General features: G+C 32.4%; 1 protein-coding gene across 1 annotated transcript in view; it reads right to left on the bottom strand.

Annotated features, from left to right (window-relative positions):
- Positions 1-2,906: 2,906 nt before the first annotated feature.
- The window catches only part of LOC105449743, a 19,564-nt gene continuing 7,868 nt past the window's right edge, over positions 2,907-14,602 (bottom strand). The window contains exons 3-10 of the mRNA XM_011689126.1: positions 11,858-12,088; positions 11,554-11,784; positions 11,309-11,468; positions 10,975-11,115; positions 10,731-10,876; positions 10,319-10,516; positions 3,375-3,581; positions 2,907-3,289 (exon numbers count right to left, since the gene is read on the bottom strand). Of these exons, the coding sequence (XP_011687428.1) occupies positions 2,907-3,289; positions 3,375-3,581; positions 10,319-10,516; positions 10,731-10,876; positions 10,975-11,115; positions 11,309-11,468; positions 11,554-11,784; positions 11,858-12,088 (1,697 nt within the window). The remainder of the gene's footprint in view (positions 3,290-3,374; positions 3,582-10,318; positions 10,517-10,730; positions 10,877-10,974; positions 11,116-11,308; positions 11,469-11,553; positions 11,785-11,857; positions 12,089-14,602) is intronic.

Raw genomic sequence — 14,602 nt, 5'->3', positions numbered from 1 at the left:
CTAATTACGTACCGTTTGATAAACTACAGTTTTGCTTTTAAGATATGCAATTGATAGCAGATTTTTGAATGAAATGTCATCTGACAGTTTGCGCTTTATGTATTATGTAAAGACAAAAAGTGTTATTATAAAAAACAAAATATTATTGTACATACAATGTTATTGCGCAATGTGTTTGCAGAAATATCAATAATCTTATATTCACATATGTAATTCTTATATCGATATTAATAAAAGGGGCGATAAGTCAGCTTTTGTTTTTAGGCGTTGCGTTATGCCGTACCTGAGCGCGCCAACTTTAGACGATCTGATTAGTTAACTTTAAACACTTATAGTTCAAAAACTACATTATAGCCTCAACATTTTGGTATTGAAACTTTTGTCTTAAAATGATCTCAGGAATCTACCCTTAAGCGTTGGTCCGGTCATTACGGGACACCCTGTATATCTATGAATTTTATCCTATTAAGCTACTATGTAATTGTACTATTAAAAATTGCTTGTATTTAAATTAATTATTTATTGCGCACCACTTACTGCGCTAACCATAACCTTTGTATTTTATTTAATTTCATAATTATTAATATCTATTCTATCTTAATATTTAATCATCTATCTTAATATTTAGTTCTCTTTACAGCGTTACAGCTTTAAAATATATAGGTATGAAAAACTATTGCCACATGTCGCCACAAACGCATGTAATGTGGCACTTGCGCGCGCGCGTTTATTATTCTCTTTTTAAACATAAAATATTGAAAAATAGTATTGTAATAAATATGTATTTATGAATTTGTCATAAAAGTCAAAGTTATGAATTTTTATTGTAATAAAATTTTTAAGTTTTTAATAAGAAATTATTATCCTATTCTGCAAAAATAATAATAAACGTTAGGATATATGTATTAAAAATTGTAATATTGTTAAAAAATATATAAATATGTAGCTGTAAAGTATACACAAAGTAAATTATCATTTTTGTCTAAAACGTCTTTTTATATACATAAAATTTTGATAATTTTTAATTGAAATCAACTATATTGATTTCAAAGAATTGTTCGAACTATTAAATGTGCAAGAAAACATATATATGTATATGTATCTTATATTTTTACTTCTGTACAACAATTCATCCACATTCTATACAATTAGAGAGATATTTCTGATGATTTTATATTAGTCCTTAAACATAAAATTACAAAATATTTGTATATTTAAATAGATATGAAAATTTAATAAATAAAATTAGAATATTGATATTCCATAACGTTTATCAATACATAAATTATTATATATATAATTAAACCTATTACTAAAATAAAGTACCTTACCTGAAATAAAGTACGAGACCTATTAAAATGCAGCATATAAAAAATAGAATTATAGCCAACGCTGAATAAGCGACAAATTTTTCACTTGGCATCCATCCAAAAATTGGTCGAGTTAGTTTATCTTCCATTAAATAAGTACGCCAATTTGGAGGTTCAAGTACTTATATTGATAAAAATAAATATTAAATAGTGCACAATATAACGTTCAATAATAAAAATATGTGGTAAAGAGAACAATATTTTCTACAAAAAATAAAATAATTTTCCATAATTGGTTTGATAAAAAAATATTAAAATTGTGATAGTATCATGCTTAATAAATATATTTATTGACCATAGTTACTGAACACTTCAACAGGCACGTGCATATGTGAATATCCGTATATACATGTAAGCCATTTCTAGGATAAATATTGACAAAAGCAAATCCAGCTTGTTATTCGTTAAAAAGAGTTTACAATTAGAGATTGAAAATTGGTTAATTTTCAATTGTGGAAAAGTAGAGGAAGAAAAGAAGACATAATAAACTTATACCTACTAATTACGCAAAAAAATAAATTATGTTGAAAAAATATTTACTCAATATATACAATAAATTTACAAGATATGTAGATATGTATACATATAAACCTTGTTTCGTATACTGTAAGCAAGGGACGATGTGGGATGGATACACTCTTCATTTTCATGGAAAGTTGGAAATCTTCTTATAAAATCATAATTATAAATCTCAATATAAGGTATTAAAAAATCATGTAAGTTTATAATTTTACAAAATGCATAAGCGGAGGACAAATGGAGCAAAGGGCTTCGCTCACATATTTACTTCTATATACAAATATGCAAATAATATGATATTTGTATTAGGTAAAATTCAAATTATTGAATCACATCTTTATATTGTCAACTTTACTTGTTCATAACTTTTTAATAAACAACGAGCGATGTCTAAAACCCTTTAATTATTATTTAGGAAAATATCCTTAATATACATCAATACCATCAAAATTATATCCGCTTTTGTCAATCTTTACCAATAAAAAACCTTTGTCGAAAAATAAATAATATATTTTTTAATTTAAACGATATTATGTCGTCAAATTCTTCTCGAAAATAATTATTAATATAATAATAAATAAAAGAACGTAATATTTTATTTAACAAAAGTTAAAATAGAATAAACAATTTTGAAAAATTATATATTAAAATTACTTTTAGTTTTATCAAAATTATTTTTATTTTAGAAAATGGACAATGTTTTATCATTTGGAAAATAATGTGACAATTATAATAATTTAAGTTTGCTAAGTATTAGCACAAAAAAATTTTAAAAGTTATTTAGAAAAAATGGAAAGATATATGCTAACTTTCTGATTCTTTTCTTTTCTTTTTTTTTAAGAAAATATTTTCTAAAAATAAAAATTGTATAAAAATATTTTATTATTTACTTTTAACTTATTTTTTATAAAAAATTATTTTATTTCTGGCAGATTATATACACTAGTACTTTAATAAAAAGATTTTTATTGAACTTGAATATATGAAACTATTGTGATACTTAAAGAAATATTTATATTATTTCATACCTTTCACACGGATTATATTTGTTATCCATTTAAAATTTAAGTCAGTTTGTTCCACAATGCATTTCCATGTACCGTGATGAGATTTATTTACAATGGGAATATAATCAACATTTACTGCCACGGGCAATGTAACTCCATAATCTTTCCATACATTATCATTAATCATCCAATACACTTTCAAATCGGAATATACATAACCGAGGATAGCACAATGGCATACTACGTGCATGGATAAAGTTTCGCGAATTGTAATGCTTTCCTTAATCGGAATCACTGCTAAAGTTATCACCTTAATTATCATATATGTTCCATCTATTCGATGTACAGTGAGTGTATATACGCCCGAGTCATTTAATACTGCTCTATTTATTACTACAAAATTTACAAAATTATATCAATTTGCATATTATTACGTAATAATTAATTACAGTGGATAAATATTCTTTTATATACATACTGATTTCATAATCTTTAACCTCTAATCTATGTTGATTGCTTTGAATAAAAATTCCATTATGAGACCATTGTATTTCAGAATCAGATGATTCACCTCTGATGGAATTCACGATAATAGAATCTGAGAGAAGTGATATTGATGCATATTCCTCTACAGTAAGAGCAGTATGATTATGTGTGATTACTCTTTTTATTAATGTAACGGTGTCTGCAATTAAAATATAGTATAAAATTATATTTTCATTTAAATTATAATTATTACAAAATATAAAAAATATAATAAAGTAACTTATACATTTAAAAAATGAGATAAACAGAAAATAATATAATAATATATTTATAGAATAAAAATTTAGGTAAAATTTATTAAACTTCAAATAATCATAACTTGATAAATAATGAAGATAAAAATATAATAAAATTGCAAAATAAAGCTTGAAATATCGAGTGGCATTCACTTGGACACAGTTTAAATACTTTAAATGGACACGTTGCAAATGGACACGCTCAAATAGACACAGCCTGTTAGACACGGTGCACATGCCCACCGTTCACTTGGACACCGCGCAAATGCTCACCGTTCACTTAGACACCGCGAAAACGCTCACCGTTCACTTGGACACCGCGCAAATGTCCACTACTCATTTAGATACAAAGATATGTCTGCTTAGAGTAAGCGTTTAAAAAAACGTATTATTTGTTTAATGCAAAATAGAAAAAAAGTTATTAACAAAAAAAATAATACTAATAGGGGAGGTTGGGAGGGGCGAAGCCCCCCCAATAGGCATCACTGACGCAGGCGGGGAAGGGGGTGCAGAGGAGAGGGGGTGCAGAGCCCCTCCCCCCCGCCTATTATTTAGCTAATATCTATTGTAGAAACAGAAAATACGTTCTTTAATGCTCCTACTTGTTTAGAAAAGCGAACATTTAATAAATATTCAATTTAACCCTTAGCTGGCACACTTCGCTTTGGTAACATAGCTGGCACTTGGGGTAAATAATTACCCCAGCCAAAAAAACCGCTCTAGGAAGCAAACTACGCAATATTTTCTTTCAAAAATATTCATAGGTGTTAATCAACATACCCTTTTTATGGTAGCAAGGTTGGCAAGGGTCAAAATTCACATGCAGCTCTCAAAAAAATTGTTCATGCCAAATTCTACGAAAAATCGCCTTTTTCATTAAAATGGCCGTAATTTTAAAACTTTTTTTTTAAGGGCTAAAACTCTAGTTTTATCTCTAAAACATGTATTTTAATGATGAATTAACAACGCCGTAGTCAGTCTTTGAAAAAAAAACATATTTATTTTGCAAAATTTCGGTGACAAAAATAAAAAAAATTAAAAATTTTAAATATGAACAAAAGTTTGATACAAAACGTTTTTTTTGGGTTTATAAATGACTTTAAATGCATGGAAATGTTTGTTTGAATATAGATAAACAAGAAAATAATTAATATTAGCATATATTTTTTGTTACTGACCGCCGCATTCATCACAAATGACGTAACGTCACGTTTTTATTATTGTTCTAATGAGGAATTTAGTTGAAAAAAAATTTTACACCAATAACATGTTATTTTCTTACCTTTTATAATGTCCTGATGCGCGACAAAAAACACTAAAAAAATTTTTTTTAAACACCAAAATCGCGGTTACTAGCACAGTGGGATAAAAAAATACCTTGGTGTTTTTCAGTCGAGTGCCGAAGCGCCACTGATGATTTTATATTCCTGCTATGTGTCGTACGAGAAACTTTCATCCCTCGACCATCGACAGATAGTACCACAGGTATCATTTTCAGGGTTTTTATATTTCAAAACTGCCTCCAACGTAGGTTTGGGATAATAAATTACCCACGGTGCCAGCTAAGGGTTAATATACTTTCTACCTTGCGTAGGGGATCTGTCTAAACTTTTCGGTATTTTCTTTATTTTTTCTATTTTGTTATATATTTAAACAAATAATACTGTTATGTTCTCTGAAGTAGGTAGTTCTCTGTAGGTTTACACACACGGCGGTTTCACTCTCGCGCTCTCATTCACTCACGCACTCCCGCGCGGAAATGAATTTACACGAACTTATGAACAGAAAGGAACACTTTTATTATGAACAAAAACACGAGAAACGTTTCAAAGTGACAGCGAGTCGGAATACGTCCGTCGGGTCCGACAGCTTCCAAATCTGCATGACGTTCGTTTGACAGTTGAATCTCGTCTCCCGAGAAACTCATCTCGAATACTCCGAGTTAAAGCTTCATGCACACGGGACGGCTCAGCCGGGGGCGTAACAATACGTTTTCTTAAACGATTACTCTAAGCAGACATATCTTAGTGTCCAAGTGAGCAGTGGGCATTTGCACGGTGTCCAAGTGAACGGTGAGCATTTGCGCGGTGTTCAAATGCACAGTGAGCGTTTTCGCGGTGTGCAAGTGAACGGTGGGCATTTGCGCGGTGTCCAAGTAAACGGTGGGCGTTTACGCGGTGTCCAAGTGCACAGTGGGCGTTTTCGCCGTGTCTAAGTGCACAATGAGCATTTTCGCGGTGTCCAAGTGAACAGTGGACGTTTGCGTGGTGTCCAAGTGAACGGTGGACATTTGCGCGGTGTCCAAGTGAACGGTGGGCATGTGCACCGTGTCTAGCAGGTTATGTCTATTTGAGACGTGTCCATTTGCAACGTGTCGATTTAAACTGTGTCCAAGTGAATGCCACTCGTTTGAAACTAGAAAGCCTCTAGATCGCTGTGAGTGGCTGTATCCAATCGTATCGTGTCCAATCGGGATTCTTTCACATCCAGCTTCACAGAACACCTAAGGATACAAATATATTGTAAAAATCATGGACTATGAGGAATAGATTTTAGGAGATCCTACTTATAAGAAGAGAGCTCGACAATGGTTCACGGACGGCTAAAAAAAAACATTGGGCTCAGTAGGAACAGGTATTAGCGGACCAAATTGCTGCATATCTTCTCTAATGAGCAACACTCTAACTATTTTTCAAGCAGAGGTATACGCCTTAAACCTTTGCGCCACAACGAACCTACAAAAATGTATGAAAGACGCAACCATAAACATTCTGACATACAGTCAGTCGCTAAGGGCATTAGCTGCCTATGATTGCGACTCGAAATTAGTCTGGGAATGCTCAAATAATCTCATGTAACTGGCTAAAGGAAACCAACACTCTGGTGGGTTTCTGATAACAAAGTTATTAAAGGAAACGAACTGGCAGACGAACTCGCAAGAAAGGATGCTAGCGCCTTTCTCATCGGACCAGAGTTATGATGTGGACTCACAAGAAGCCACTTGAAAAGTTTTATCCAGGAATGGAGTGAGAAACTTAAAGCCTCCAATTGGAAAAACATCTATAAACTCATGCGAAAAAGATTATAACCATTTCGTCAGGGAGGACCAAAGTTGTTCTACCCCTGGATAAAAGAGACCTAGCCATTATAATGGGCCTATACTCAGGCCACTGTCGGCTAAACTATTATATGTGCAAAATTGGTAAGGCTGAAGACGATACTTGTCGTATCTGTAACAAGATGGCTGAGACACAGAGCACATTCTGTGCAATTGCTCAGCTGTCTGTCGACTTAGGCTCAAAGAACTAGGCGAGAAAAAAGAAAGAAGCGATCTTAACTGCAGAAGAAATTAGGAAGAAGGATCCTAGGCAGGTCATAAGATTTGTCAAAAATCTCAATCTGCTTTAATCTGAGTAAGCAAATTTACAATAGATCTTCCTAGGCAGCAGTAACATTCTGGCGTTAATTGATATAGCCCTCTTCCCTGAAAATGATAAAAATAATAAATAAGAAGATGCAAAATTAATAATCAGAGGTCCGAGTTTGCGACAATGCACGACGTGAATCACAGCTTAATGAAACAAAATGCACATAAAAGTATGAAGTGTTATCTTTTTGGCTGACCTTGATACGATCATTTTTCGCTGTATCATACAATTTTGGAAAAAATCTGATTTTTAATTAAATTTAGAATAACTTATCGAAAAATTATTGAGTTCGATAAAAAGCATTAAGATAACACTTTGAATTGAATCTTATTGCATACGCGCACGCGTGCGTGCGTGCGTGCGTGAGTGTGTATATAGATATAGGCGCACTAAATGACAATGGAGTTCTTATCCTTGCGGTATACAAACACATGTACATACACACATAAAAACACAAACACATAACACACACATACACGCGCTCGTACAAAATGTGTGTTACATTTTCTTCCATAAATGACAAAAATTGACTAGTTTTGATAAATTATATCTCAAAAATTAGCCATTTTTGGTAGTTGTGCCTATGGAGACTTTTGTTCAGGGTGTCAACATGTTCAACATACTAAAAATTCAGCCGATTCCACCGAAAGCTAATTTGCACTAGTTTTGTGAAGGATCCTTTTTTTAATTTTTTTAATTTTTGTTTTACCAAATTAAAGGTTATTTTAAGACGATTTCAAAGATACGTAATAAAATTATTTTCCAAAGTATCATTTTCAAGAAATAATTATAAATGCCTCTACACGTACATCATCCGTACTCGTTTATGCGCTCAATTCTTTACGCATCAAATTCTGCTCGCATTTTTGCATTTAACAGGAAATAACAATAAAAACAAATCTATTTTTGCAATATTTTGCGTACCTAACAAATAAAATAAATTGTTTTAATTTATTTTTAAACATTACATATTTTTAAAAAATGATTCATACAATCAGCAACATGGTTGAAAAAATTTAATACTTTGTAGTGACACATGAAATAGAAATTCACTACTTGCTGAAGCAGGAAATAACAAAATAAAAATATTTATTTCCATATTTTTCTTTTATAATATTTATTTTACATAACTACTTTCTAGCAATAAGTGTTATGATTTTTTTGCTTTTTATATTTTTATATATTTTTTTAATTTTATAAGAATGTTACACCGTGGGTGGGGTGTAACGTGGGAAGGACTCGGTTTGAGTGGTTGTAGAATTGATGCACAGTATCTTGTTTAACACATACACTATATTTACGTGTTACTTACAGATTGAGTGACTGTGCGCGCCGACAGCGTAACGCTATGCGTTAATGATTTAGGTGAACTCCGCAGTGGTCCGCTGGACGACGGGTTATATCCCGTCTCAAGTGGGCCACTGCACTGCTCAGCAGTTGCAATTGTTGCTTAATTGCAACTGCCGCAGTTTTTGGAGGACGCGCGTATTGAGGCTGCCGAAATCCTGCGTCGGCATCCTCAATTATTATGGGTCATTGTTGCAATAATAGATTGCAACAGTGACCTGCTTATTTCTAAGTGTGACGTTGTAAGTACGTCAAGGCGAGACTTACAACAAGAAACATAAAAATTTTCTATTTTTTGTATTTTATATTTTTTTGGCTTTTGAAATTTTTTAACATTTTTTCTTCAATTTTGTTAACATCTCATTGTCAATTCTTGAAATGAGATGTTAACTAAATGTTTGAATAAGAACACTTAGAATTTTCTGGATCAAAAAAATTTACAAAAGTGACTACATTAAAGAAACTGTCTAAATGCAAGACTCCTGTAAATTTTTACTTTCAAAATTGTAATCCTATTTGTGACGCCTGTCATGACATTGCAATTTTTTAATGCTTGGCGTGTACGATCAAAGTGCATACGATATTTTTTTTGTTCAGAAAATTTTTGGCGTCCTATTACTGTACAAACTTTCAAGAATTGACAATGAGAAGTTAACAAAATTGAAGAAAAAATATTTAAAAATTTCAAAAAACCAAAAGAAATATAAAATACAAAAAACAAAAAAATCTTATATTTCTTATAAAAATAAAAAGAATATACAAAAATGTGAAAAGCAAAAAATCAACACTTATTGCTAGAAAATAATTATGTAAAATAAACAATTTGATAGTTTTTTACCAGGATAACTTAATTGTAACGTAAAACAATAAATATATACAGTGCAGTCCAAAAAGTCCCGGGACACCTGGATATCATGGAAAATATAAGTTTTACAGAAAAATTTTCAGACAAAAGTTGTAGGGTTCAAAAAGATTTATTTATTGATTTTGTTGGTTTGACCTTGGGTGTCGTCGCCAAAGGGTAAGATTACTTTAAATTTTTTTAATGGAACCTCCTATTTTTCATTGCATATTCTTGTAGCTTATCTTGAGAGCTTTCCAAAGCACATAGATAAAATATTTTTTTATTAAATCTTGAGTTATAAAGCTTGAAAGTTGCAGTACCACCGGCAATAAAAAATGAGAAGTTCCATTTAAAAAATTTAAAGTGATCTTACCCTGTCTTTGGCGCCACCCAAGGTCAAACCAATAAGATTAATAAATAGATCCTTTTGAACCCTACAACTTTTGTCTGAAACACTTTTCTGTAAAACTGATATTTTTTATGATATTCAGGTGTCCTGGGACTTTTTGGACACTGTATATTTTATGGCAATCTAGAAAATTGTTTCTAATATAAATACATATTATTAATATAAATATATATTGTTTGAGTTATTATCTATAATTTATCTATAAATTATTGATTTCTTATTAAATCCTACAAAAGAGATTAATATGAAAAATAAAATACGTTCCTTAAATATAAAATACAAGTATTAAAATATTTGGTAAAATATTTATAAAACTAAATGTTAGTTTGTGAAAAAATAGAAACATTATTAAATATCCAAATGGGCAAACCTGTCAAAAGCATTTATTTCAAATATGTTGTATATTGTGTTAGATAAACTCTGGCAGCGGCTGAGCACAGTTTGCTGTTTTTCTATTGGTATTATCATAATGATAAGATATAGTCCATTTTTGCAGCAATTCTGATGTTATATTACGACTAGATAGGAATCTACTTATTCTTTTTTAAAATCGTGATCAAATTTGCTATTTAAATATTGGTAAATAAATAATAATGATCTTTATCAACATACCATCAGTTATATCACCGCAAAGGATCGTATTACAATGACCTGTCATGCTACTGGGTCCTATACAAGGTTCACCCCTTACGTTAGGTTCTGGTGAATTACAATATCGTCTTCTAGTTCCTATGCCACCATTGCAACTAACACTGCACAGCCATGGTCCCCATTCTGACCAACCGCCATCTAAGGGTGGTCCATCTATATCTACATTTAATTAAATAATTAAACAGTAAAATACAATTTCAACACGATACATAATTGATTATTATTTTTGATACTTTATAATAAATGAAGTTACAAAAAACATTGATGGATAATAATATTATTGTGTAAACATTATTATATCAATAAATTATACTAAAACATAAATTTGTTTAACTTTTTTTTTCAAAATTTCAGTTATTTTTTTACATTGTACCTGATGGTATACAATTCGCACTCCAAGTGGCCCAACCTTTCAAATCCACAGCAAGCGAAAAAAAATAAAAGATGAGCGGTTGACGATGCATATAATAAAATACGTTTGTCTCATTGCAAAATATTTGGATTGTATTTTCAGACCATCTTTCCAATAAAATCATAAAAGATTATAAATAAGTTAAATTTAATTAATATACATTTAAACTAAATTCAATGGAATATTATTTTTTTAATTAGATTACTTTATGGTAATATTTGTCCAGTAATTCGTATTAAATATAGGCTTGAGTACTTTCTGTTTGTGATAAATTCTTACTCTGGGATATGTATTTTTTAGAAAATATATCCATTGACCTTGTTTACCCAGTGTAAGCACATAAAATCTGTAAAATATAACATACTATAAAAATATAACATACTATAAAAAAAAATAAAAGATCTGCAAAATAATTATTTCTGAAACGTTCTAGAATTTAATTTTATGACTTTATTAAAGTTTTAAATTTTACATCTTTTTTATTGTGTGCTTATTTCTTGGCCTTCTTATTTATTTAATTTATAATTATTTTTATTTACCCTGGTGTTGCAGGTAGTAAAAGTAATGGTATTAAAACCACACCTTTGGCACGGATCATTAACATTAGTTTATTGGGTCTGACTATATCTTCTTTGGACCACGTTGATAGTGGTAGTATTCTAGTATAACGATCGGTTTGTGTGTTCTCTATATGGCATCCTATATGACAGTAAAACAAAAGATAATGAAAAAATAAAAACTTTTTAAAAGTATATAAGTGAGTGAGTAATTATTTTAAATATACTTGAAGCACAATCAAAAGCAACTCCTATTGCATGTCCTTTCTCGCTATTATAATAATAATAAATTGGTAAAAACGCTTTGGCTGGTTCAGGATGTTTCCATTCAAACAGTGGATTTGATGCTCCTTCATAATAAAGAAGAACATGTCCTCGAGGTATGCGAATAACAAAGCTACTCCATTTTCCAAGATATAATAAATGTGGTAATGTTTTTTTTTTTACCAAAATTATATCTAATAAATCGTTGAAAAAGAGATTATAATTTATAAACAAAGTTTTTTTTATTATTACATGATTTCAAATTACCTTTTTCTTCCGATTGATAATAGAGAAGTACTTTCTCATTATCTAAAGCTCCAATCTTAAGAATATAACGAGATTTTAATCCATCATCAGCAGTGAATACAAATGTTATGGAATCCGGCTGATCAGGTTCCCATGCTTTCAATGAAAAATGTAAGCCTTCTGTACGATATTCTGGTAAAACATATAATCGTCGTCCAATTCCATGTCCTTTTACGAAAAATGTACATTCTTCTATGGAATTAATAGAATAAATATAAATTTATATTATCAATCACCTAGACAGTACCATGTCTAAAATCGGGACATAAGCCTTCTTTTGGACATCATAAGACATCGTGTCTTTAAGATGTCTTTAAGATATTTTATGTCCCAAATTTAGACAAGCGTGTTATCTGAATTACTCTTTGTGATTTTTTTCAATTGTTTAGTAACAGCAATACCACAGTAGAGTTTCTTAAAATTTGAATACTTTAATTTTGACATTTCTTTACATGCACTTTTATACTAATATGATGTTTATACTAATTCCTTCCATATCATAATAGTGAAATATACTTTACTTGGTAGTATTTGCACTTAATAGTATTTATTATTAGTATCAAAGAATAAGTATATATGTAAACATATACAGAAATGGACAAAAAATTTTAATATAATCAAATATCTTGTAAACAAAGCATTTTTTAGATAAATGTTTTATGCAAAAATTATATTTTAAGTGGCGCATTACATAGCAATATTAATATGTTTTTGGATAGCATTAAAGTTACGTAAGAATCATTTTGAAATATTTAAATAAAAATATTAAATTTGTAACGATACGCCCCTGCCTCGTCACTACATTCGGGGCCAAAGCAGGGATGCCAGGAAATTCTTTAACAGCCACTGACTGCAAGTGGAGAGGGTAGGCTGCAGCCGCCAGCAGCCAACCACTTAAGCCATCGCGGCTGCCAGCCTACTCCCTCTACTTGCAGCCAGTGGCTGTTAAAGGTTTTCCTGGCATCCCTAGGCCAAAGTTCCGCCTCTGGCGCTTAGCTCCACAATTTCGACTAGGAGTACATGATCCAAGTGTGATCCTTCTTCCGCGCACCCCGTCGATAAGTGATCGACGGAGGTACCCTGCTGAAAATGTTCGATTAAAACATAATCCATTTTAATCGATTTTAATCGATTTTAATTGGTTCAATTCGCGCCCGGATCAAAAAGTAACCGGTTTTAATTCCGAACGAATTATAATTGATTTTAATATTACTTTTGCGGATTATTTCCAATTTGAATTCATTACATTCTAATCCATATCGTTGTCAATCCATTGAATGGATATATAATGTTACGTCCTGAGGACTTCATGATTCTTTTCTTTCGTGGAAAGTTCTGGAAGCGGCAAGCCGATCTTAGCGGCAACTATTTTTATTAAATACTAGATTTAAGATTTCCTGCGTTCTGAGAAGTGCACGTGCGGGAGCCATCAATTAGAAAAATCTTTTGTCGATATAACCTCATTGCCCTACAATTAAGTAAATAGAAAAGATAGTCGCCTAGTTCAAACGTGTGAATTCTTGGAAAAGAAACCCTTCCGGTCCCAAAAGATAAAATTTGTTAATAAATTTGGCACGCACCAAACTAGGCGAGGGTTTTATCTATCGGCTGTCAACGCCGCACGAAACTCGCCGGCTCCCGGATCTGAAGGGAGCAATGTCCACTCTAGATGAGAGTCACCGCGATAACCCTTTTTCTGAAATCGCACCTCCCGAAAAACAAAGGAGCTGGACCGGGCTCCTGAGTATACAATATAGGGCTTCTCTAGACGTCTCGCGACACACTCAAAATTCAGAATTCAAGACTCGATGCTCGGCATTCAGCATTCAGCATTCAGAAGTTAGCATTCACCATTCGGCATTTAGTATTCGCTATTTAACAGATTGTCCCCCTGACACTTTAACCGTCGTTACGCTGCCAAGGAGCGCATAAGAACTTAGAGTCTGTGCGCGCGTTAACAATCGAGTGCCGAGGATCACTCCATTAATCTTCCTGGAGAGACAGGAAGCCCCGATCAATCAGCTCTCGAGAGCCTGGCTCCTACCTGACATAGGGTCCCGCCAGCCTTCACAGCTCTCTCTCAATTCCAATCAACAAGTAGTAAATCGTCACCTTTTACAATTTAAACCGGGCTCAGATAGTGACTTGTCTCTAATCAGTCTTGTCTTTAGTGCGCCGCGGACTAAATTTGAATTTTCCACCGCGGCCCCGCGACTCGCGATCAGCTCGTCGTCGCCGAAGGCAAGAACCACGGAGACTTCTAGATCAGGCCTACCAGGAATGGCTAAACTCCTTGGAGGATTCGACAGTGAAACCGGAGAACCCGAAGGTTGCTGACTCTCCGTCACCAGCCGCTCTTCCGGCAAACTTTCCTCCCCCATCTCCCGAAGAAATTCCCTCTCGTCCTCACTCACCATCATCTGTTTTAACTTATAGAATTTTCCCAGACTCTCCCTCGCCAACCCTCTCATCAACATTTCCTTCGCCCTCTTACTTTCCTTCCTATTCCCCAGCTCCTATTTCCCCAGACAAACTCGCCCCTTCTCACCCGCGGGCTCCATCGAGACCGTGGACGTTAAGAACGACATACGAGTACCTTCTCCGGCAAATTCCACGACGGACATGGAATTTCTTGAAAAAATCCCTCCTTTTCATCCTCGCTACTCTTACTATTGTGGAGAACACGATTCATTAGAATCGCTAATC

Source organism: Wasmannia auropunctata, unplaced genomic scaffold (genome assembly GCF_000956235.1).
Source record: "Wasmannia auropunctata unplaced genomic scaffold, wasmannia.A_1.0 LD336074.1, whole genome shotgun sequence".
Taxonomy (NCBI): Eukaryota; Metazoa; Arthropoda; class Insecta; order Hymenoptera; family Formicidae; genus Wasmannia; species Wasmannia auropunctata.
The sequence above is the reverse complement of the archived record's forward strand: the minus strand, read 5'-3'. Positions and strand labels throughout refer to the sequence as shown.